General features: G+C 43.1%; 1 protein-coding gene and 2 long non-coding RNA genes across 11 annotated transcripts in view; 2 read left to right on the forward strand and 1 right to left on the reverse strand.

Moving 5' to 3' along the window:
* The window catches only part of LOC137444109 (uncharacterized), a 40,329-nt gene extending 19,387 nt beyond the window's left edge, over positions 1–20,942 (forward strand). The window contains exons 4-7 of one of the 2 annotated variants that reach the window (XR_010988084.1): positions 4,179–4,255; positions 8,947–8,995; positions 10,392–10,543; positions 11,292–11,347. This is a non-coding gene — a long non-coding RNA (uncharacterized lncRNA). Of the gene's footprint in view, positions 1–4,178; positions 4,256–8,946; positions 8,996–10,391; positions 10,544–11,291; positions 11,348–20,791 lie in introns of those variants that run through there. The other variant, XR_010988083.1, reaches the window with a different exon arrangement.
* Positions 269–23,470, reverse strand: LOC137444108 (uncharacterized). Of its 7 annotated transcripts, XR_010988077.1 has the most exons (8): positions 23,026–23,470; positions 21,072–22,304; positions 18,856–18,993; positions 12,712–13,708; positions 11,232–11,378; positions 9,665–9,732; positions 5,011–5,202; positions 269–4,820 (listed from the first exon to the last, which is right to left on the reverse strand). It is a non-coding gene; the product is annotated as an uncharacterized lncRNA (long non-coding RNA). The 7 variants fall into 7 exon arrangements; XR_010988078.1 differs by lacking the exons at positions 269–4,820; positions 5,011–5,202; positions 9,665–9,732; positions 11,232–11,378 and having other exon boundaries at positions 11,387–12,949; positions 13,314–13,708; positions 23,026–23,459; XR_010988081.1 differs by lacking the exons at positions 269–4,820; positions 5,011–5,202; positions 9,665–9,732; positions 11,232–11,378 and adding an exon at positions 20,919–21,071 and having other exon boundaries at positions 11,387–13,708; positions 22,022–22,304; positions 23,026–23,447.
* GBE1 (1,4-alpha-glucan branching enzyme 1) overlaps positions 22,865–25,080 on the forward strand; it is a 130,150-nt gene continuing 127,934 nt past the window's right edge. Inside the window, exon 1 of one of the 2 annotated variants that reach the window (XM_068144421.1) lies at positions 22,865–23,057. In XM_068144421.1, the coding sequence (XP_068000522.1) occupies positions 22,966–23,057 (92 nt within the window). In that variant the 5' untranslated portion in view covers positions 22,865–22,965. The remainder of the gene's footprint in view (positions 23,058–25,080) is intronic. The other variant, XM_068144422.1, reaches the window with a different exon arrangement.

Raw genomic sequence — 25,080 nt, forward strand, 5'->3', positions numbered from 1 at the left:
CTTTTCCATTGTTTCCAGCATGCCTGACATCTGTGTCCTGCAACTGGACACTTGGGAACAGACACCCCACATGCTTGGATACCTTTTAGGTTTCATTGACATCTCTGCCTTGGACACAGGGTTGTATGCATACAGAGCTTCTTTCAGGACTGCTGCCTCCATCTAATTTTAGGAACTACATTATCAGCAGCCATACAGAACAGCTAGAACCTTTCCCTATGGTCCTGTTTCTAAATGTGGACTGTTACCTAATGCAGCTGCATTTCTCATTGATCGTGATGCTTATCTTCACATGCCTGAGTACAGAACTTGGCAAACTGCTTTTGCCACTATTAACCCCCACTATCATATTCTGATTTATAATGATTTGTCTTCATTTTAAAGTATCATTCTTAAACAAAAAAATCAGACCTGTGTACTTTCATATTTTGGGGGAAAATGCTAGCATTCCCATCAAGAATCAGACCCAGTCCAAATCCAGGGGGAAGAGAAGGCATCAGCAGGTTTAAGAAGAAACTTTAATATTTTCAAAATGTTTTCAGAGTATTTTAACTTTTAAGTTAGCATTTTTGAAGACATGGTGTCTGGTGCAATAGCTTGTCCATATCAATAGCTTGAAACTTTCTTCTCAGTTGAAATAAAGAAGTGAGAAACTTGATGTTGCATCTGAGAATCGTGTAATGGCATTGAGCAGCTCAGGCACCACTGAAGAGCACCTCCATGCCCAATACTTTGTAGCTGTCAGACAGTAATGCTAGAAGCTTTTAAAGGATTGATCTTGCATCATTGTTTCTTTCAGTGGTGTTACAGAACTTGAATATTTGTAGGTTGCTGGCCTACAGTTACCTTTTCATTGTTTTCATACCTTTTTCATTATGTTTAAGAACTTTGCTACAGACACAGATGGTATTGGCCATGGAGATGCATGCTAAACGTCAATGACATGCTTGTGTTGGTAGCACATGATGTTGTGAAATCAAACAAATTGTCTTGTCCTGACAAGACAACACAAAGAGATGCACTTCAACAAGCATGCAGCCACCAGACTTGTTTGCAAGTTGGTCCAGGAGACAGGGCAAGTGGCAGGAGGCTGGGAGGGAGAAGGGATTTGGTTATCTCCTCATTCTGCTACTGATTTGCTGTGCAGTTTTGTAAAAGCAATTTCACTTTTCCCCCTCACATTTTGCATATGGATATAATGAGGCATGGTATTATTTACTTGAAGATGTAGAGATAAAGTGGTAAGTGTGACTCTCTTATTCAGCTCAAGGAGTGACTATTGAGCCTGCAGAAGGACACAGCTAGCGCTACCTCTGAGTACTTCTGACACTTTGTCTTTCATGCCAGTACTCCCAAATCACCCATTTTTGAAAGGAAGAGTAAAAGTAATAATGCTAATAATATTGTTGTGAGTAGTTCACAAGGTTTGGAAAGGTTTGAGAACATCATTACTCTGTCTTGGGACAGATTAAAGAAATTAAATGTTAGATTCCTAGCCAAGAAATAGAGATCCAACAGATATAACCTAGGGTTGGCACTATTTAGAGGGTAAAATGAACTTGTAACTGTTCCATTAAGACTGCTCCACTTGGGTCCTTCTACCACTCTCTAAGCTTTCTCTTGCTCTTCCCTACAAGTAGAGTTCAGAAGGAGACTTGATGGGGTGCTTGGTGCCATGGGTTAGTTGTTTAGGTGGGTTGGATTGGTTGATGGGTTGGACGCGATGATCTGGAAGGTCTCTTCCAACCTGGTTTGTTCTATTCTATTCTAAATACATGTCAGAAAAGTAAAGTATGCAAACATCTCTTTTCCCCAGTAGGCTTAGGCAAACCCAGACAGTTAAATGAAAACAAAAAGAGAAGAAAAGCAGCTTTCCCAAGGCATCACAGGTCTTATGGCAGAAATCTATTTTAAAGGGGAAAAAAAATCACTTTTCACCTCCTTATAAAGAGTTTATTTGTATGTGCTTCACCTTAGCAAAGTTTGGAAAGCTAAAAATGAAGACAGTTTGGCATGCAACCTACCAAGAAATTGCATTTTGCAGGTACTAGAATTTTCTGTGATGTAGTGCCACATGGCAACTAGAAATAATCTGAAACCAAAACACTCAATCATCTATGGGCTTGCAGGAAATTCAGCTCTCTTCGTGAGCTACATGGTTTGTCTTTTGTATTTGTTGCAAAATAAAACTGAAATTAAAATCTAATCCTGGCTGGAATTTTACCAAATTAGAACAGGTCTGGAACAAAGCTGATGGCTGCAATCACAGTTCCAGTTCTGGTATAGTTGGGGAAAGAAATAATTCTGAAGCATAGCAGTTGCATCATCTATAACATCTCTCCAAGATAAATGAACTGCATGTGAGTACAGACAGACTTAAGAGAGCTTTAAGATACTATACTTGGGAAATTTAGCTCCAGGAGCTCTGGTTATCAACCAGATCCCAAACTGAGTTTTGCATCCTGCTGATATTTACTGCTCGATAGTAAGATGAACATGAGCCAGCCGTGTCGAAAATGGCAAGCTGGCTTAACACAGAACAGGCAGCTTGGGGTTTCTGAGTTGTGTGCACTCGATGAGCAATCTGAGTGCACTTTCCATGTCAAGGCTCCACCATGGTTACGCTGCATAGCAGGAAGCAGGGTAAGTAATCTGAGCTTTGGGGGCTGTTAAATTGATACTACCTCCACCTCAACTCACATCATGTTCCATTGAAGAGATGAGGCCTAGAGAAGAACTTTGCTCTTTCCTATGTGAAAGTTGCTTGAAAAACTTCTTTGGACTTCCTTTCAGTGCCTGTGGTATGTGCATTTGGTTTTGGCAGGGAACTGTTAGGATCCATGAAGATTTGTGAAGACTTACTGCTTCCATGCCAGCTAGCTTTTACAAAACATTGTTTTCCCATCTTCAGGGATTAAAACAAAAATCTTTGAAATTATTCAGACAGAGACCAAGGATCTGAGCTGGGATGTACATGGATTTGACAACATTGGAAGATAACTGGAGAGGGAGCTGAAATATCCAGTTAGGCATTTTTAGTTGCAGTTGCTCTCTTGTATTTCATACTTATGCTTCTCTTCCTACCAGAACATCCTTATTTATCTCTTACATTAATACATACATATATATATATATATATATAGCTACTCCAAAGGAGCTACAGCCTCTCCATGGGATGATGGCACCTGGCAAAAAGATTCTTTGCTTCACTTCGTTACACAAAAGCATCATCTGTTTCCTCCTAATAGGTTTTTTGCCTAGGTAAATGTCTTTTAACAATCAGAATTGGAAACAAATTATATTCAGCTATTGAGAACTTGCAGAGAGAGCACTAAGCTTGTCAGGCTTACGCCTTGTCATTTTCCCAGCTTGAAAAGTGGGCTTAAGTACAAATGCTGCACTGTGCACACTGCTCTCAACAGTACTTGAATAATACCTACATATACACTGTAATTTGTGTAACATATATATCATGTTTGCAGATCTTCTGGTGATATTAAGACAGTAAAGTATATGGAAACAGTTTGTTTTTTCTGTCCATTTAGCTATTGCATTGTATGAAGGGAAAGATTTGATCCCCAGGTGGTATTTTTCAACAGTGAATAGCAGCTCTTCAATTATATTCTCACTGTCTTTAGCAGGGTTATTATCACTGGAAAAATCTTCACATGATTTTGTAGGACAAGGATTTTGCATCTATACTATGGAAATGGGGGTATCCATGAGTGTGGTACCTGGAAGCTGTGTGCTAAGAAATTCGTTTTGACTGGATGGGGCGCTTGGTGCTGTGGTTTAGTTCATTAGATAGTGCTGGATGGTAGGTTGGACTCGATGATCTCAAAGGTCTCTTCTTAACAAGAGGACACAGTCTCAGGCTGCGCCAGGGGAGGTTTAGGCTGGATGTTAGGAAGAAGTTCTATACAGAGAGAGTGATTGCCCATTGGAATGGGCTGCCTGGGGAGGTGGTGGAGTCGCTGTCCTTGGAGGTGTTCAGGAGGAGACTTGATGGGGTGCTTGGTGCCATGGGTTAGTTGTTTAGGTGGGTTGGATTGGTTGATGGGTTGGACGCGATGATCTTGAAGGTCTCTTCCAACCTGGTTTATTCTTTGTAATTCTATGTAATTCCAACTTGATCAATTCAATTCTATCCTATTCTATTTTTGGTTTTTGTTATACAGAAACACAAAGAAGAACAAAACTTCAGGAGAGTTCCCTGTATTAAGTATTTACCATTTCACCTCCAGACTCAAGAAAGGTAAGCTCTGAGTCATTATTCTTTATTTTTAGTATGCAATCTGTTTTTAAATGAATGGAATGCCATAACCCTCAAATCTCTTTAGAAGTTGTGAGTTACATGAAGTAATTTAGTTGCAAAGTACCATAAGAGGGTATATGGGTTTGCATGGCAATGTTTTGGTAGTGGTGGGTCAACAGGGATAGCTTCTGTGAGAAATTGCTAGAAGCTTTCCTCATGTCTCTCAGAATCAATGCCAACTGGCTCCAAGAATGACCCACTGCTAGCCAATGCCAAGCCCAGCAGCAATGGTGGCAGTGCCTCTGAGACAAGACACTTAAGAAGCAGGGGAAAGTTACTGTACAATAGAAACTGTAGCTGGAGAGAGGAGTGAGGAGAGAAACAACTCTGCAGGCATCAAGATCAGTGAAGAAGGATGGGGAGGAGCTGCTCCAGGTGCTGAAACAGAGATTTCATGCAACCAGTGGTGAAGAATGTTAGGACTTCTTCCCCATGAGAATGAAGCAGTAGCAGATGTACATGTGATGAACTGATTGCAGCTCCTATTCTCTGTCCCCATGTGCAACTGCAGAGGAGGAGGTAGAGAAAATAAGCAGTAAAGTTGAGAAAAAGGGTGGGATGAAAGGAAAGTGTCTTTAAGATTTGGTTTTATTTCTCATTATCTTACTCTGATTTGATTAGCAATAAATTCCCCATTGAGTCTGTTTTGCCCACTGCCCACGACTGTAATTGCAGCGTGATGTCCCTGTCCTTACCTTGACCCACAAGCCCCTTGTATCTTTCATCCTCTGTTCAGCTGAGGAGGAGCGTGATAGGGTGGGTCTGGTGGGCACCTGATGTTCATCCAGGATCAACCCACCACAGAAGGGTTGGTTGGGAAATACAAGGCACCTCCTTCACACAAACATCCATTTTCTCCACTCTGTTCCACACTTAAAGTTGGAATTCTGGAGGTAAGAATCCAAATTGATTTTTTACCATGTGTTGTACGATGTTAAGTTTAAATGATCAGCTAATGCAGCACTGACGAACACAGAGGATTGTTCCTTTGAAACAAAGATAGCATATCACTGATCTGATGCTGCAGTCATAAGCTTCAAAATACATCCCAGATTTTTCAGGCCACATGGGAGAGTTTTGATTGGCTAGCCTGGCTTCTTGTACCTGAGAAGCAAAGAGAGTTTCACCCATAGCTACTGCATAAAGTGTGTTTCTGGACAAATACTTCTGTTTTGTAAGGGCTTCTGAAGGCTTTCTGCACCACCCTACATTCACTAGGCAAATTTAACTTCTTCTGAAAGGACAGCTGAATATTTAATTTCATTACACACCCTGACTTATAAGTGGATTCTGGAAGTGAATGAAAGAGATAAGTTATCAGTGAATACATGAATAAGAAAACTAAGCCAAAAACTGTTATAAAATGCTGAAGTATCATTGACCCAGAATAGTTTTAAGAAGCTAGGTCTTAGAAATAAATGCAAAGAAAGGAAAAATGGCTAAAGTCTTAATCCAGTGAAACACTAAAGCATGCCTGTGACTTTCATGATGTGAGAAGTTTCATCAAAGGCAATGAGACTGTTAAAAGTTTCAGGAGATGAGCATAGGCATGCCTCTAAGTGCTGTAGCAGATTGGAATCTAAGTGCCTAGTGAAAAATCATTAATTTCTTCTAGCAAGGAAGTAGTACAGAGTTTATGAGAAGCCCAGGAAAATAAATGACAAACCAGAAAGACCTAAAAGAAAACTTCTCTTCACTAGTCATGTTGATGGTATCACCCAAGGATGAACCTCAAATGAGGTTCCCACTAAGTAATGTAATGCACCTCAGAAAACACTAGCTAGCTACTTGTTTCACAGAACATTGAAGCTAAAGAGACAAAGGCAGAGGGGGCTGGGGCTGTTCAGCACGGAGAAGAGACTCAGAGGGGACCTTATCACTCTCTATAGCTACCTAAAAGGAAGCTGTAGTCAGGTGGGGCTCGGGCTCCTCTCCCAGGCAACTAGCGACAGGACAGGAGGGCATGGTATGAAGCTGTGCCAGGGGAGGTTTAGCTTAGCTTTAGGAAGTACTTCCTCACAGAAAGGCTGATTAGGCACTGGACTGTTCTGCCCAGGGATGTGGAGTTGCCACCACTGGAGGTCTTTAAGAACTGATTGGATGTGGCACTTGGTGGCATGGCTTAGCTGATGTTGTGGTATGTTAGGCCATAGGCCGGACTTGATGATTTCAGGTCTTTTCCAGCCTCAATAGTTCTGTGATTCCCATGTAATTGTCATGTAAATGTTGTCTTCCATTATTATTGCCTTTCTTATTAATTCCTCTTGGTTTATTCTTGATTATATAATTGGTTATGTTGTAGGTGGGTTTGGTTTTCTTCTTTTCCCCAATGCAGAAGCCTGTGGTTTGTATCTCTTAGCTCACATAACTACCACTGGAGAAAACAGGGCATACCCAAAATAATGCAACAGCCCTGCAGGACAGATGTACCACAATACCATTTGAAACACTGGAATGCCTCTGTGTTCTGCCTTTTTTTCCTTCCTTTTTTCCTTCCCTTTTTTCCTTCCTTCCTTTTCCTTCCTTCTTTTCCTTCCTTTTTTCTTTCCTTTTCCCTTCCTTCCTTTTCCTTCCTTCTTTTCCTTCCTTTTTTCCTTCCTTTTTTCTCCCTCCTTTTTTTTTTTCCTTCTTTTTTTTTAATAAGCTGGAGTATGTAATTGAACGGAGCTGCCATGACTAAAACACAATTAAGGTTGTGAAGTCCTTAAGCCTCTTAAATTGTGGTGTGATACAATATTTACCAGGCTTCAGGACACGTAATCACATCTATGGCCACCCAGCCATGATTTTCTTTTCTACTAGGCAAGATTAACCCTCAATCACACTTTAATGCAGATGAATTTACCACTTCTGTATATGACACCTTACTAATTCTCAGGTGAAAGAATAAGGCCTAGAGTTGCATAGAAGATCAAGGCAGTGAAGTGCCAAGAAAACACAGACATTCAAGCATTTGTTTAGAAAACTGCCCTTTTATTTTTCCCTTTGCTGTTGATGAATAATGGACCTAACACAAAACTCTGACAGGCACAAACTTATTTGATAAGTTCTGATGCTGCAATCCGCAGGTGATTCACAAGCCATAAATTCAGTGGTGTTAGTTTTATGCAACAAAATAATCTTTTAAAACCCAGGGGGAAAAAATACTAAATGCATAATTTATATGGTTAATATTTGAGGTATCTTGAAGGTGAGTTCACACAGTTCCTGTGTCTACATGCGCATGGGTTAAAACAACAACAAAGAAAGCACAAATGACCTTCAGTTAAAACCTGGCTACTCTTCCAAATTCTACTTCTAAATTTAACTTTGTCATGCCTGCTTATTAAGAACATAATTCATCGCCTGTGAAGCTGGTCTGAAATATCAGTATCTAGCATAAATGCTGCCCAGTTTTTCAATGTATCTGCTTTCAAGCATTGGCACAGTATCAGCTTCAATGACTAGGTCAAATTCGTGTGCTGGCAAATGACACCACGGCCCTGGATGACAGATTTATGGATCTGCTGACTAACTGTTAGACTGCACTTTACACAATTTTATTGTCTACCATTTTTAGAAGTTGAGTCCCAAACATCTTGTGAACTGTACCCAGATCAGAACATGGCACTGTTACACTGTTACACGTGAGCCTGTTAAAAGTGCTGTCCTGAGTTGCCGTGCTGTTTTTCCCAGTAGGGAGGATTTGTTCTGGAGAGGAAACATACAGCAACCATTGTATTTTCCCTCAGAAATAATTGCCTGTAAATAGGGAAGGTTTTCAACACTAGAATCTCAGTATTATTTAACAGGTTTTTGCACACTATGACATCACGTGCTATACTTTCATTTGCCACATGAACTGCACACATGCAAGGTACACATACTGCACAAATGTACGGTTTGTGTTGCCCATCAGTCAGTAAGATGAAGGCAGACAAAATCTATCTAAACTAGACAATGAAGATGAAAATCAAAACATATTCAAAATTTAAAACCAGGAGCTTTAAAATGGAGCAATTTATCCAATAGCTCAACAGAGTGAAGACTAGAGACACTACTGCATTTTAGAGCTGAAGACTCAATGAAGACTCAATGAAGACTCAACTTCCAATGTTACTAACGTCAAATACTGCAATTTCCAAACAGTAGCAACAGCAGCAACAGAAAAGTGAATTGTTCAAAACCCAGAAATTGAGAATCTGCTTGGTTGAAGAAGCAAAAAAAGTCTTAACATAGTTGAAGTTCTTCCTAATTTCTTCCAAATCATTATCTGACTACTTCTGCAGACCACTGATCATCTTCACGTTGCATAGCATGAGTTCCTCTTTCTTCCCTTCCCCTCTGCCTGCATAAGCTCAGCCAACAATGTGGAAGTTTTACAGGTTCTCCAGGCAGTGTTTTCCAGCCTTTTGATTGAAAATGGGAGGTAGACATAAAAGCTTCCTATGTTAGAGGCATGCTGGGAACCATTTTGAGCCATCATCATGAAGCAGCTTAACAGGTTGACAAAGCATGCAAGCATATGGGGGATGTGAAGTGGGTAAATCCTATCAAGGCTACATATATGAGAAGTGATTGCTTGTTTCAGAGGGCAGGTGTACTTTATAATACAGATCTCTTTTCTTTTTTCCCCTGTGACTGCAATGCAGAAGTTTCTACATGCTAATCTTGGCACTGAAATTGATGTGTGGCCTTTAGGTAAGTCACTTAATCAATGTGTTTGTAAAATGAGGATAATAACATTTATTTGCCTGCCCGAAAAGGATGTAGTATGGACAAATGAGTTAATGCTTTAAAATGCTATTTCCTATTAATTGCAAGTATGATTATACTGCAGACTTCAAACCCTCCTTGATTGGCAAGACTCATAGAGGTCTCAGCTAAAGTGGAGGTGGTTAAACCCCTTTCTTTTCAGGGAGCTAATTATGTGTTAACTGAAGCAATAATTACCAAAAAAGTCTTAAGCATATACATGTTCTTATTCGGGAGCAGGATGAGGAAAATACTGTGGGATTCACGCTCGATTCGCTGTGTAATGTGCCACTGAAAACAGGTCAAGAGAGGACCTAGGTACACCACAGCAAAATGTGTCCAACTTTCTATTCTGGGATGCAGGTATACTCATGTGTACCAAGAGCACCACAGATAAGACAGAACTAGATGCATCATTGCCATTTTCAAATCAATTAACATCCTCACTCTTCAGGATTAAATATGGTCTGCAAGGATATTGCAGGTTAGAGCAAAAAACAGCAAACAAAAAACCACCAAAAAAAGGGCAAAAATTCTGAGGGTGAGAAAGGTGAATATAACATTGTAGAACAGCATGAAGTGGATTAGGAAACGAACTACAGTAAACTGGTTTACCTGTGAGCTGTGCCTTAGGAACTCTTCTGAGGCTTCAGGCTGCCACCACTTCTCTGACAGATGTTTCTCTGAGAAGGGAGGAACAGGAGCTGCCTAACGTGGCTAAAGGATCAAGTCCTTCACAAAAACCCAGCCCTTTTTGCCATCTGTAATGCTACCAAGAATCATCCCATTAAAACCAATCAATATGGGGGTTAAAAGGTTAAAAGAAACAGCCTTAGATTTCTCTAACAACTATAGTAAAGGGTCATAACATGATCCTTCCTTATGCTGACTGGAAGCTAACCAGCAAGGTAAGTGGCCTCTAACTTTATATTAGAGATTGGGGGATATGTGCTTCATGGATATTACAGGTAACTCAGTTGAACTGCTTGATATTTTCATGATGAATTGCTTGAAATTAATCAAAGACTCAAGGAAACAGGGAACCAGTCTGTGATGAGCTGTATTTCCAAGAATTTCTCAAGTTATGAAATGCAATATTGTGAAACTGTTCACTGAGGAACAAGCTACTTTACCTATCTCCAGGTAAGGCTGAGGGTGGAACCTGGAACAGGTTGCCCAGGGAAGTTGGTGTCCCCTCTGGGAAGTGTTCAAGGCCAGGCTGGACAAGGCCTTGCTGCCTGCCAGACAGGGAATGCTGACAATTTTTCAGGGAACACTTGTTTAAATTCATGAAGAACATGCTCAGTAATTTACTGTTTCATTTGGGTTTTGATGATCACAGCATTACAGGAACAACAACTGAGAGATATTCACAAAAGCATTTGAACTCGCCACACCAAAACATCCAGCAACAACCATCTACAAAGTCTCCACAGCTAACAGGAAGATTGTGCAAGTTCAGTCAAAACAAGCCAAAGGAACTAACTTGCTCAGGTATGAGTGCTAGTTCCAGATTATCTGTGTGTTACCTCCAGAACAAAACCAATTTTGAATTTATAGTGGAGATTTTAAACAACTGGAGAAAAAGTCTCCAAAAGATTTAATGCTTTGCATTTCCCTTCATGTCACAGGTGAATAGTTAAATAAAGTATGTACTATTTTTGCTTAGGGTTTTGTTGAAAAATTGGCCAAGTTCTAGTAAGATACCGTGGGGTTTTATTGGAAGTATGAAAATAAGGCATTCTAAATTGCAAGTGACTTTCACTTTTTCACTTCACCTCTGCAGCAGCAGTGGTAGCCATTGTAGGTCTTGAACAAGACTCCTTAGCTCATTATCTTCTACCTAATTATGCTGAGATTGTTTATTTAGCATTTGTTCCCCTAGTATGATGTGCTTTGAAGGTGTACTGAAATCCTCCTTTCATGCTTTGTCACTTTGTAATGATGATGACCTGAAGATGCCTGTTCTGTTGGAGAATCCCAACAGATGGTTTGCACCTGTCAGTAAGAATGCTGGACCTTTCAGTGGATTTTAGACAAGCAATGTCATTATCCAGTACTTGCAAGTTTCTTGTTTGCCTTGCAACTCTGGCAGTCATCCCCAAGTCACATTTGTCAGTTCACAGACTTCAGACATCTATCTACACATGCCATAGAGAAAACTAGGATCTTATTTCATCACCTGAAAGCCAAGTAAGGCTGTATGCAATACTGACTTCTTAGTGATGTATTTTGCTCGCAGTGCACTGCATTCTGGGAAGTGGGCCAAAGAAATTATTCTAGAATGAACAGAGAACCACATTGGAGTGTGGCTCCATGATGATTATACCTGTGATGGGGCAGAGAACAAAGCAAAAGGTAAGGGTGCTCATGGGGGAACAGAGACATAGATTTTGTGATGTACATATTCTCTAGCCCTTCTTCCTTAACAATGTGTTAACCCCTTATTCCTTCCACGAGTGTTGCTCGAGGAAGGGAGTGTTCATCCTCTGCCTTCATGCTGCAGATGTCCCTGGAATTGTACATGTCAATTCCAGGGTTCAATCACACTGTTAAGTTTTTCTAACACGGTTTCTGCTATTGGTGACATTGCTGCAAAGCCAAAAGCAGAGCCAATAATTCAGCAGAGGGTCATATGAGGTCCAGAACAACAGTGGATCAGATCATCAGAGCTTACTGACTCAAAAGTCCTGTGTTCAATTCAAGCTCTCTCTACAAAGAAATCGATGCTGTTTTGCTTGCTTAGAACAGAATCATACTTTTTTACAAAACCTTGCTCCACTTTCCATGTTTTCACTTCACTATATCTTGTTATTCCAGGCAAGTGACAGTTTAAATCAGCAAAACCCCTCAGTTTTCATTGACACAGCAGCAAGGTATGTCAGCCTGCCAGCAAAGATGAATTTGCTGAGTGTTATGGTAATTAATATGCACACTGGAAAAGGAGATTTTCCATCCACCTTTAATGAGCTATTCTTAGCACTAAAAGTATTTTCTAGCCCATGACAGGTGAAGGAGTTTTGACCCTGTCAAACTTAACAGCTAGAGCAAAAGTGTCACAAGAGGGGGAATTCCAAGTCATCTCAATTATACAGCACCACATGAAATAATTATATTTGGTTACCCTTTAGAAGGGTAACCAAAAGTTATCTTGAGGGATAACTTCTACGTACTGCTCCTCCAAACATGATTACATTCTGATTGGGCTCCTTTTGATTTTTAAATAGCTCACACAGCTATAACCTCTGAATATTAAGTCTAACTGTGAATGACAGTATTAGATTTACACACAAATACCATATTCTTGGAAGATTCTCTTGTTCTTAACTATGCAGGTTTACAAAAGAAATTAAAGGCTTTGTTGAATCTTGTCTAACATCATTGAAAGTTATCAAAGATGTTATACTTTTTTGCCAATAGAGCTAATATACAATGCAGAAGACCTTTGTGAAAAGAAAGAATAAAACTAATCAAACCTCTTTCAGCTAATGTGCAAACTTGCACTCAAAGCAGCGTGTAAAACACATCAACCTGAAAGGCACTTTCAGGTTCAGATTTGTAAAAAGGCTTCAGATTTATAAAAAGGCCTTTATTAATGTTTCTGAGTATTGAGTAGGTTACAAAATGAATGCAATTTACTAATGAAATATAGAAATCCCCACCTGTAGCTCCCCAGTATCCTCCCTGCGGAAAGCGCTCTTGCTGCTTATCCAGAACCGGTCCCCAACGTACAAATGGCATCATGCGAACAACCAGGAGAGATGGAAAACCAGAAGTAGCTGAGTTTATTCTGAGAAGGAAAATCTGGGGCATGACACCTGAGTTCCAAGTTAAACTTGCAAATCATTTCTGCATTTCAGAAAAACAGCAGGCAATAGGTGGTGTTTGCTCATTGCTGCTCTATAGAAAGAAAATTAGTATCATAGTATCAGTCAGGGTTGGAAGGGACCACAAGGATCATCTAGTTCCAACCCCCCTGCCATGGGCAGGGACGCCCCACACTAGATCAGGATGGCCAGAGCCTCATCCAGCCTGGCCTTAAACACCTCCAGGGACAGGGCCTCAACCACCAGCCTGGACAACCCATTCCAGGGCTTCACCACTCTCATGGGGAAGAACTTCCTCCTCACCTCCAGCCTGAATCTCCCCACCTCCAGCTTCATTCCATTCCCCCTAGTCCTATCACTACCTGAGATCCTGAGCAGTCCCTCCCCAGCCTTCCTGTAGGCCCCCTTCAGATACTGGAAGGCCACAATGAGGTCACCTCGGAGCCTTCTCTTCTGCAGACTGAACAGCCCCAACTCCTTCAGTCTGTCCTCATAGGAGAGGTGCTCCAGCCCTCTGAGCATCCTCGTGGCCCCATTAGAATATCAAGAAACATATAGCAATTATTGTTTGCTGGCAGTGTTGTTTTCCTTTTACAGTTTGCATAGTCATGCTTCACTTTACAGAAAAGGAATGACTTCTTGTGCAGCTCCTTACAAAACCAGGGCAATATTTTGGTGACACTTGTATCTCATGTTCCACAATCCTGTCCTTTTACCAGTGTGCAAAGAGATCGTGAAGAACCCATAAAGCCTATCTCATCTGTTGGCACAGGGATCAGTTTTCTTCCATGTAACTTTAAATCCCTTAAGGGCATCAATGCCCCATCACCTACTGGAAAAAGACAAGATGGGAAAAATAATTACAATTAAACAAAATCACAAAGAAACATCAAATCAACAAGTGATAGGGAGAAGATAAATATGCAAGCAAATAAAGCAAGGGGAAAGAAAACCTCCTACAAATCAGTGTTAATTTGGGAGATTACAAATTTAATAAAGGCAGCATTCATAAAAACAAATCTGGGACAAAAATTCCTGAAACATGAAAAGAAGTAGACTAGAGATATGGGCTGGAAAGTTTTATTTCAATCATTGTAATGCAACTCATCTACAGAGTTCTTCAGTAGTCTTCATGTAAATCTTACTCAGAGCTGCAAGTAACCCAGCAAACTGGAAATAAACAGGAAAACTCCCCTACGTTAATAACTTGTAGTAGTGTTAGAGTAATAATAATAATAAAAACAAACCAACAACCACGTTGGAAGAGACCTTCAAGATCATCGTGTCCAACCTATCAACCAATCCAACCCACCTAAACAACTAACCCATGGCACCAAGCACCCCATCAAGTCTCCTCCTGAACACCTGCAGTGATGTATTTTCAACCTACCAGAGTATGCATTTTTGGTGAACACAGAGGCAAGGTTAAAAGCAAGTCTGTACAAAGAATCTGCACAGCATTCTACATTGCTAGGAAAAAGGTAAGGAATAAACAGCTGGTCTTGCTTTCTCCTCACTTTCAGGATGTTTCATGTCTGTATCCATTAGTCAGCCCTTTTAAATGTTAGTCATATGAGATGACTTAAGACAGATTGATACTCACCATAAGTGTTTTTTAATGGTATCATTGGAATAATAATTTGATTGTACAGGAGGATATGTTCTTTAGGCACTCAAGGTTTCCTGAATGACAGGAAAGTAGTCAAGTTCACAGAACTTCAGGTGACTTGTGCAAAAACCAAACCAGGAAAGATGTGAGTGTATCTCGAAATGGAAAAGTGGAAACTGAATGGAAAAAAATGGGAAATGGGACTGAAAAGGATAACTGAGGTTTGGGTATTACATGACATCACAGGAATACAAAGACAATTTTGGTTGGCACTGCTGAGTTACCTGCTTTTTATCAGACACACAAGCAATTTGGAGTAAGAGAAGCTGTAATATCCAAAGTAATACCACATAGGTAACACTTGCCTTTAAGTTCTGCAGAGGAAGATTTTGTTTTGAGAGTATGATGGTCCTGATTTAGAGGATGATTCAGCTCCCAGGATAGAAACCTTTGTGAGTTTTTCTAGTGCATGTGTTGAAACAGATGACAACGTAGGAATTACTGAGGACACAGCTGAATGAGTGCATAGGTCAAGAAGCCACAGATAATTCATGAACCGTAAAAGCAGTTCAGTATTCTAACTGGGGGAAGCTGAAACAGCAGGAGGAAACAGCATAAATAATTGTAACAATTTGCACAATGATCTTACCAATTAAGAAATGTCTTCATTTGCATAAATTAATGCCTTAACCGCAAAAAGAGCCAGATAATGACCAACATAAAAATATCAGGAGAGGACTTATTATGGTTTGTGAGATTAACTTTTAATATGGGGGTAAGACATGAATGACTTTTGAAAGGATTCCTTCTTTATAGTGCACTACTATGCACAACTACTGACCGGAGTAATCAGAGACAGTGAACTGTATCACTGATAAAAAGAACGTTATCACTGTATCACTGATAAAAAGAACGTTAGAGGAGGTTGGTATTAAGGCAAAAATACCTATCTAGACCAATAATTGTGTCTGGGACACTGTGTTGAGAGTCAGTGATGACACAAAGTGGATGGGTTTGAGATTCAGTCAACCCACTGGTCCATGTATTGTCATTTATCCTACCACAACTGTTCTTCAGATTCTTTAAGAGATGTAATGAAATCCAGCATAAAGAATATGTACTCCACTGAGTTTAGTGGAGTTAAGGTTTGCATAACAGTGGAATAAGATTGCAGAGAATGGCAGATACCTGCTGAGGGCCCTGGGGTAAAGATACTGTGCAGTATTCAAACTATCTGGAATTCAAGGAGAGAGAAGCAGGTGTCATAAGGAAACAGTTTAAAAATAAGACCAAATGTACAGAAGCCTGAGGAATGAGAACTCCCCAACACAAACCTCCTTGATCTTCTTGTGAAAACTTCAGAGGCTGATGACTTGTCATGAAGCAAGCTCCATCTGTATCAAGAAGGCTTAAGCACTCAATTTCAGGACCTAGAGGCACACCGGAAAGGTGACTGAAGAAAACTGAGGCTTTCCTCTATTGATCAGATTACTTTGGCCTGTCAGAGTATTTACTGGACTGACAGTAAATTCTAAGTGTCATGTACCTGGTGTAGTACCCAAGATTTGTAGTGTAACAGATCAGTCAAAACATGGAAATACTCTCCAGTAGGCTGGTGAGCAACTAACACCCTGCAAAAGCTTCTATAGGCAGAAGCCTATAGTTATCATAGAAGACCAGGACTATAGCAGGTGTGCATTCCTGTGTCCTGCCAGGTCCCTCATATAGAGTAAAAGAAATTAATTTGAGGCAGCCCAGGTGATCCAGGATCTGAGGAAAACAGAGAAACAGTAGTTACCTCACTCTCTCATCTCACTGTGACTCACTCTTGGAAATTCTCACCTGGGTAAGTGCCAGTTTCTGAGATGGAATATGAGGATTTGCTGAAAATCTGAGAGAAAGAGGAGAAAATAGACAGCAGTCAGCACAGGCTGATGATAGGTGGTCAGTGGATGGAAGGCCAGTTTGCTGATACTTGTTTTAAATGCCTTTGATCATAGTCCTAGGTGATCAGAGCTCTCTGTCTCTGCTCCTTTCTCATGACCCATGTGACTACAGACTGTTGTGGTTTATCTGTCAAAGACAAAATCATATACATTGACAGGGTAACCAAGGGAAGAGAAAAACAAATCTCACCCCTTACTAGACATGTCCACTCTGCTCCTAGAAATATCCACCCTCTTCTCCGTTTGAGAAGAAATAGCTGAGGTGAGGCAATGGCATATTCAGGAGAGAATAAGTCTTTGAGGTACAGGTTCTTGAGTATCAGTCAGTTCCTGCAGTGGCAGCTGCCTTCTAAGAGTGGATGTGTAACACTGGAGAGATTTAAAAAGGAAGACTAGAATTTGGAAAGTTTTATTGTTTGGATGATCACAAGCCAGAAGAAAGCAGAGGTGTATGAGAATAAAGACAAAGCTGTGAGGCTCTGTCCAAAATGTTGTGCACAGGAGGTATGGACAAGCTTTGAATGAGGGCCAGGGTGCATTAAAAGAATTGTGGAATGTAGAAATGCATTTAGCTTTAGGACCTAGAGACATTGGCAGAGTATGGAATGAGATAGCAACCTATATAAGGGAAGAAGTGACCTGGGTGACACTAAATAATAGGAAACAATAACAAAAATAAAGCAGAAGATGAACAAACTGTTGGCTTTGACAGCATTTACTCTCAAATATTCTTCTTTGGTAGGAGTGTCAAAAGGGGGATGACAAAGTAAAAGCAGCAAAGCAGTCCATGCTTTGGTATGCAGTGGTAGGAAATGGTAAGAAAACAGTCAGACCTAGCACAAACACACAGATGGAAACAACAAGAGAACAGTAGGGAAGAGATGTGATACTGGAACAGTATTTCCTACAAGCCTGCTACCAGATCACTAATTGAAGACAGGCATAAGGAAAAGGACAATTAATTGCTTGTGCTTCACCTCCACAGACACCAAAGTACAGCCTGATCTTTGGGGATGGCCTGCTGTCCTGGTGGAAGTATGGGGCAACTGGAAAATGAGGAGGCTGGATGTTGGCTGAGAAGATAAATATACTGCAAAGAGACTGAATACCTGGCACAGGCTGTGATCTATACAATTCAGAAGGCTAATCTGATTGAAGAGGTAGAGGAAGAGAATGAAATGCTAACAATCAAAGAAGCTGAATTTTCAAGCAGGAGATACCAGAACTGCTGTGAGAAGTGTGATTGCTGATGCATGACATCCTGCTGCAGGACCTGACTGCACAAGTGTGAGGAATATCTGCACGAAGTGGCTAGTTAAACTAAAATCAGATTGAATGGGGACATCAACCAGTTTCTGAGTAGGATTAGGCAACTGAATCCAATATCCAGGGAGAACTCCACGATACACAAAAGACTCAAGAAGAGGGTTTGAAACTGAGGGGAACTGACTGAAAGCCATCCTCCCTTAAACTATTCTAGTGGAATTAGAATCACATTAACTTGGAAAACCAAACGTTACTTGCATAATGTATGATTGCAAGTGATATCTTAAGGTGAAAAATGATGTATGATTGTAAAAGATTGCTGTTTGAATTAAAATATAAATGTTAAGCTGTTTGTAATGAAGAGATGGAACCAAAGCAAACCAAAGAGAGAGAATCACAGAAGCAGAATTGGTTTGGTTGGAAAAGACCTCTAAGATCACTGAGTCAAATCATCGATCTAACACCGCCGTAGCCATTACACCATTACACCACCTCCTGACGTGCCCTCTCCGCACATTGCCTGAATACTTCCAGGGGTGTTAACTCCACCACTTCCCTGGACAGCCTATTCCAATGACTGGCTGCTCCTTCAGTAAAGAAATTGTTCCTAATATCCAGTCTAAACCTTCCTGGCACATTTCTTCTTGTTCTATCACTTGATACTAAGGAGAAGAGAACAGCTCCCACCTCAGTGCAATCTCCTTTCAGGTACTTGTAGAGATCAAGAAGGTCTCCCCTCAGCCTCTTTTTCTCCAGGCTAAACAATCCCAGTTCCCTCAGCTGCTCCTGAGAAGACTCCTCCTCCAGACTCTTCACCAGCTTTGCTGTCCTTCTCTGGACATGCTCCAGCAATTCAATGTCCTTCTTACAGGAAAAAGATTGGATAGCCAAGGGCAGTCACTATGTAACCAACAGCATCATGAATGTGAACTGTGTCTGGGGGGGGCTCTTGTATATTTCTCAGACTCCAAGTAGGAACCTCAAAATTGAGGAGACAGACAACCACATCATGTTCCTGATGATGAGAATCATGAATTTGTGACTACTGCTGTGCAGTGCTACAAGCCTGGAAAGCAGACTCTTGCTTAACACCTAATACATATACAGGACACGTGAAAAGCCCCCAAAACCTTCCCCCAACCAGACTAAACCACAAACCTCAGTGCTGGTTTTCTCCCTGCCTCAGTGGAATGCACTGCCCAGGGAGGTGGTGGAGTCACCATCACTGGAGGTGTTGAAGTCTGTCTTTAGAAGCAGCTGTGCAACACTGACCATTTCTTCTCTTATGTGCTTCACCTTAAGAGAATCCAAAGTTTGGGATAAGCAGCTTCTTAAATTTCCATTCCCAATGTTTGACATCAAAAGGTGCAATGGCAATTAGAAATGCATGTATCTGCTCACATGCAAGCAAGCAAAGTGGGCCAACCACACCTAGATGTAAAAGGGCTTTCAGGAAAAGGAATTGGGAGGGGTTCTGCCCAGACTGCAATGGTGACAAATCGTAGATATAGCCTTTATGTCTTGCATTTAAACATGCAAAGGATGTGCCTCGTGACTTGTCACTTTGAGAAATCAGTCATTCTTAAATGCTGTCAACAGTGGAGTTAAAAATTGTCTTCCTCCTTTTGCTACCTGCCATCTCTTCTCACACAGATTAAGCTATGAGTCTACAGACTGTCCACAGCCACCACAGAGCACAGCTGGGCACGCATCATCCTTGGCCACTGCCCTCTTTCTCTCCCTGTAGGCTAAAACGTAGCTCCGTCAACCCCTCACAGTATTCCTGCTCTGCACAATGCGAGAACTGGCAGGGAAGGAAGCACACTGTAGCTGATGTGTGAGTTCTCTGTCCATCCCATAGCTGTGGGATTAGGCAATTGAGAAATTAGCAGTACTGCATGACAGCTGTAGTGCAGAATCCTGTACTCCAAGGGTGACTGAGGTCTGCAAGCACATAACAGAGCCTGGCCAGGCCCAGGGCTGCTCTGAGCCACTTTGTTTAAGCACCTGGAGCTCAGCAACTGGTTCTGCACGAGGCAAAGACCCCACAGATCCATTCTGGCTGAGCTATGAACAGCTCCTGTTGATAAGGAAGAATATGAACCAGTGCCTTAATGAAAACAACATTTTTTTCCTAACCCAGTTCCTACAGTTCAGCATCTCTGTCATCTTTTACACCATGAATTCAAAATATTACTGACTTCAAAATGGAGGTACTGCATGACAAGAGTCACTTTTTCTCTTCCTTCAATGCTTTCCTGATAGCAAAAGTTCTTTAGCCCAAAACTTTGATTTCTATTTGAACTTTGCATATTTAAAAAAGTAACAAAAAATCTAACTTGCTGTTACAGTAATTGTAACCACACAGGTACTGCTCAGAGATGTATACATCACTTAAGCATGAGCATCCTTTGGAAGTCTAGTTTAGAGTGGATTGCTGTGCTCCTGCCTTAGTGGTACTGAGTACCAGACACGTGCCTTAGACACCACTCCTGTATGATCCACTGCTGTCCCTCAAGAAGAACAGTTATTCCAATCTTCCCATTTCTTCTGGCAGCACTAGCTGCCAGCTTTGCATCAACCTTTGGAAAGTGCACAAAGATGCATTTAGCTGTTGAGACAATATTCATTGCCATGAACTACCCTTTTTGCCTCCAGGTAGAGTACTAAAAGCAATGACCTGAGAGCCAAGCTCACCCTTTGAGTCTCAGGTAGAACACAGTGCAATTGATGATCACAGTAGTGTGTCTTAGTATCTTTTTGACTTACTTGTGACAAAGCAGGCATATAAAATCATGCCTAAGTAGTAAACTGGAGCATGAGTAGGTGCCAATGGTATGGTTATCAATGCCTCAGTTCACAGTGTTAAATATAGCATCTGGCCTTCATCTTTTATAGACAGCTCTTTGCAGGATTTAACTTGCTGAAATTCAAGTTTGCTCAGATGTGAGGCTGGATACTGTGTTGTTTCTACTTAGTTTTTCAGATGAAGGGGTCCCTGTTCTTAGGGGCCTGAAAGTGACAGCTACAGTCCTTCTGTGTACACAAACCACTGCTAATTTATAAATCTCTTTCTTGTGTGTATGCCAAACAGCTGATAATGGTGCTGTGAACTTGCTTGAGCTTCTGGACAATGAAGAAAACCAAAGAGACTGTGCCAAGAGTGAAGCTCCTGTTTCCCATGCTTGTGAGTTTAAAGAGTGCACAAATTGCTTTCCTACCTCCACTTCAACAGCAGGTGATCTCTAATGAACCAAACATCTGGAAACCCCAAAGCAGCAGTACAGGTAACACACAAATGTGGAAAAAACCCCACAAATTCCTGGCTCTTGTAATCATCTGGAATTACTCTCTTTAGTTTGCCAATTAGTTACCTGTGAGAACGGGAGTGACACATTCACAAAAGTACATGTGGCACACAGTATGATACAAAAATGAGATGATGGTGAGAGTTCTCAAACTTTGCTTTATCACAGTCACTGGAATCACTGCAATACAGGAAGCACAGGTAATTCTAAAAACAGTTCTTCTCTCTCCAGTGTCACTGAAGACATGGTGGACACTGGGAACAAAAAGTCTTATCAGAGGTGGATTATGACAGGCTATTCTGTTACAGCACAGATGCTGCTCCTTTCAAAAAGTAGTAACTCTCCCCTCCACCAGCTGCTTAGGCCTTCTCTCAGGCCAGCTTCCACAGTGAGTATTATTTCATACTCAGGACAGAGAGTATTTGTTGTGCTCCATAACAAACCAAACCAAAACTCACACAACCTCCCCCCAAACAAATACTTGGGTTTTGGTGTGTGGAGTTACAAAGTGCTGCAATGAAGGAAACACAGTGCAGTTAAGCATACCCTGCTGATGACAGAAATCATTATGGAAGCTTTCACTGTAGCCAGCTTTGGGTAAAGTAATAAATGAATTACCAGTGTTGACTACACACCAGGCGGTGAGTTATATGGCATGTGGGAAGGAGAAGTAGCACTAACACTCACAGGGGGGTATGAGTTACAAACTTGAGTAGTAATTTAGGAGATGCTGTGGTAAAGTATCTAGGAGCTGAAAAGTTTGTAAACCATGACTGAAAAGCATTCAAAAGAGGCCTCTCACGAGGTGTTTAAACAAAGCCAAATTGCCAGCCCTTAAATTAAAGTGTTAAATGTTGGTCTGGAGGCATAGTCAGGCTGGCAATTAGTTGCCTTGGATATCTGGTGGCCTATCCAAAAACAAGACGTGCTGATAGCCGTTAAAAAAAATCCCACAGCGATCTACCTGTGCTATTTATTATTTATAGCTGCAGGAGGGTCAGCTGAATTAATCTTACTTTGTTTGGGAAGCTTTGTGTCCAGTGAAGCGACATTTTGCTGTCCAGACATGGTGTTTATGAGAACTCACGGATGCCCCCGGAGTCTTGTTTTGCTGAGCTTGTTGGTGAGCACGCCAGCACTCTATCAAACAGTCGAGAAATTTATTCCAGCACTCATGATGACACCAAATCTGGCTGGGGCGGCAGGAGAGGGGGAGCGAAGGGGGGAGGGGACGGCACGGAGCGGCGGTGGTGGCGGCGTTGTGCGTGGGAATGCAGGGTTCACCAGGCAGCGCACACACTGAAAACGACATCAGAGGCACTAAGAAAACAAACTAGGCACGGCCGAAGGACGGCAGACACACGTCTCCTGCCCGCTCTGCCCAGCACTGCCGGAGAGGTCGGCTCCGAGAGCTCATTTCCTTCACCGACAGTGCTCGCCCCCCGCCCCGCCCCGTCTCTCAGCAGCATGGGCGGCTCCGCCAGCGCCGCGGCCCAGGCCTGCCTGTCGTTCATTCCGCGGCGCTGCCTCTGCCCGTCCCGACACTCCACACCGGTTTTGGTAGAACGACTCTCTTTACACTCCCGCTCGCCCCCTCTCCTGCGGTTACCCCGCTGCGGGCTGCCAAACTAAGCTCCCCGCTTATCCGTGCCGAGGGGAAGCGCGGACAGATGTGGCCCCAGCACCCCTTCTCCTCGGCTCCCGCAGCCCCCGGGGCACCAGGGGCCCCGATAGTACCGCGCTGGGCACCGCGGGGCAAAGCACGGCACGGCCCAGGCTGCTCGCACGGCCGGCGGGGAGGGGCGGCGATGACGGCCGCCTCCCGGCTCCAGCGGGCTGCCCCGGCCGGTGGGCGGCGCCGGGCGGTGAGAGGCAGGGGGCGCATCCCCCGCCCGCCCGCGCCGGCCCCCTCCACGGGAGTATATAGCAGCGGCACGGCGCGGATTCGGTGCCGTGCAAGATGGCGGCCGCCGGTACGCAGCCACCGAAACTGCAGCAACTGCTGGAACGGGACCCCTACCTGGCCCCTTTCAAGGCGGACTTCCAGCGCAGGTACCGGCCCGCCCGCCAGCGGCCTAGGCCTGTGCCGCGGGGAGGGGTGCACCGCCTCGGCATGGTTAGGGGCGGCGGGCGGGCAGGCGGCGACCGCCCGCCTCTGGGGGTGCCGGGGCGTGCGGTGTCCCCTCCCCCTCCCTCCTTTCCCCTCCCCGTCGCAGCGTGGGGTTGTCCTTCAGCCAGCGCCGAGGCCGCTCCGCTTTCCGCGCCGGTGGTGGCGTGGGGGCAGGAGCCCGAGGAGGGTTTTGCGGCGACCCTTCTCATTGCGACATCTGCACTGCGGGCGGAGCCGTGCCTGGGCTGCGGCGGGGCCTCCTGCGCCCAGTAGGGCGCGGTGCTATAGGAAGGCCTCCACCGTGGGCCTCTCCGCCGGCGTCGTTAGTGTTGTGAGAGGCTCAGCCGTCCCGCTCCCTGTGGCCTCTCGCGGCCCTTCAGCAGCTTCGTTGTGCCCCTTGGGCCCGCTTAAAAGCGAGACCTTCTTGTCACGGCGGGGCGGGGGCTGGCCCCCGGGCGAGGCTGGCATGTGAAGGGCAGGCAGGTGCGCCGCGGGGGACAGCGGGTGGCCGAGCAGCTGTCGTCAATAAAAGTGTTTTCGAGCCCATCTGTGGTAGCCTGTCAATAAACTAGTTCTGAAGCGGTGCTCTTCAGGTGCGTGTTCCGTTATCCTCGGCTCCGCGGCTCCGCTGTTCGGCACACCTGCAGTCGATTGGCGGCGGAGCGCGCCTGAAGCGTGCCTCAGGTTGCCGTTAGAAGCATCCCGGGTTTGCCTGGTCGGCAGCTGCGACACCAGCCCTCTGGCTGGGACGAGCCGGCAGGCCGGGGCAAGAGCTTGGCAGGAGCAGCTCAGGCGGAGGTGACCTGTGACCTGCAGAGCCTAACTGTCGGCCTTGAAAGATTCCTGAAACTTTACCAGCCCCCTGGAAAGGAGAGGTTTTGTGGTGGGGCTTTAGGTGCTGCGTTTCACTAGTGGCCTCTTGATGAAATTGTACTGGCCAGTGCTCTATCCCAGAAGTCTCAGGATAGTCTCTGTGTGTGCGAGGGGAAGTTAGGGAATTTGCCACTTTTTTTTTTCCCCTTGAAAGTACTTAGATTTTTCCATGATTGTACCACACAATGCTTTTGGCTTAGCATCAGCAGGTGTCCCATTGGGTTCTGGAAAAGAATAGTGGTAAAGCTAGATCTTATAAAATGGGATTAGGGATTAAGTAAAGCACTAAACTAATTTACAGAGCATTTCCTTCAGACTGTAATCTCTTAATGCTAGAATAACTGTATTTTAAACAATGGTTTGGGGCAAGCTTGTGGTAATGGGTGCAACACTGTACAGCACCTGATTCTTTCAGGGAGGTGCCAAGGTGCAGGAAGTAATAAATAGGCTTCATTAAACCCATTCATTAAAACATTTGGGCTTCCTGAATGTGCCTGCTGTCTAAAGGGACACATTATGGATGATGGAGTTTGTATTTCTAAGGAGAGTATGGCTGTGCTGAATACAGTAAGTTTGCAGAAAAAATTGTGTGTTTCTTGGGTTCACCCATCTTTAGACCAGTACTTTAGTTGATCCCATTTGTAACTTGCCTCTTTCTGGCTTCTGAACCTTGTCACTTACATAGAGTTATTGTGGAAACAAGTATTCTGTTACTTAGTTTGAAAGAATAAAGGAATACTTTAGTGATAACCTACAATGAAATAAATGCTCTAAGACCAAACCACAAGCCTGTCTTGCCTGTGATCCTGTGGATCGTAGAGAGTGGCAAGGATGCAGAATGTAAGCGTAGGGAAATGCTTATCCCAGCTTATATGAGTTGTGATCCTGTATTTAAAAGCTTCAGGTACGTGTGTGGTTCTTTTTTTATCCAGAGGTGCTCAGGAGAAAGGCTGCAGAGTTCCTAACTGCTGGTTATGTGAAGAATCTTTCATCTGGGGTGTTCTGAGTCTCCAGTATGTTAGCTGCGTGTGTTAGCTGATCAGCTGTCAGTTGCTTTCCATGACCTCATCATAAGCAGGGCAGGAGGGTTAA

The sequence above is a fragment of the Melanerpes formicivorus genome, unplaced genomic scaffold (genome assembly GCF_026170545.1).
Source record: "Melanerpes formicivorus ecotype bairdi unplaced genomic scaffold, bMelFor1.0.p_v2 SCAF_11, whole genome shotgun sequence".
Lineage (NCBI taxonomy): Eukaryota > Metazoa > Chordata > Aves > Piciformes > Picidae > Melanerpes > Melanerpes formicivorus.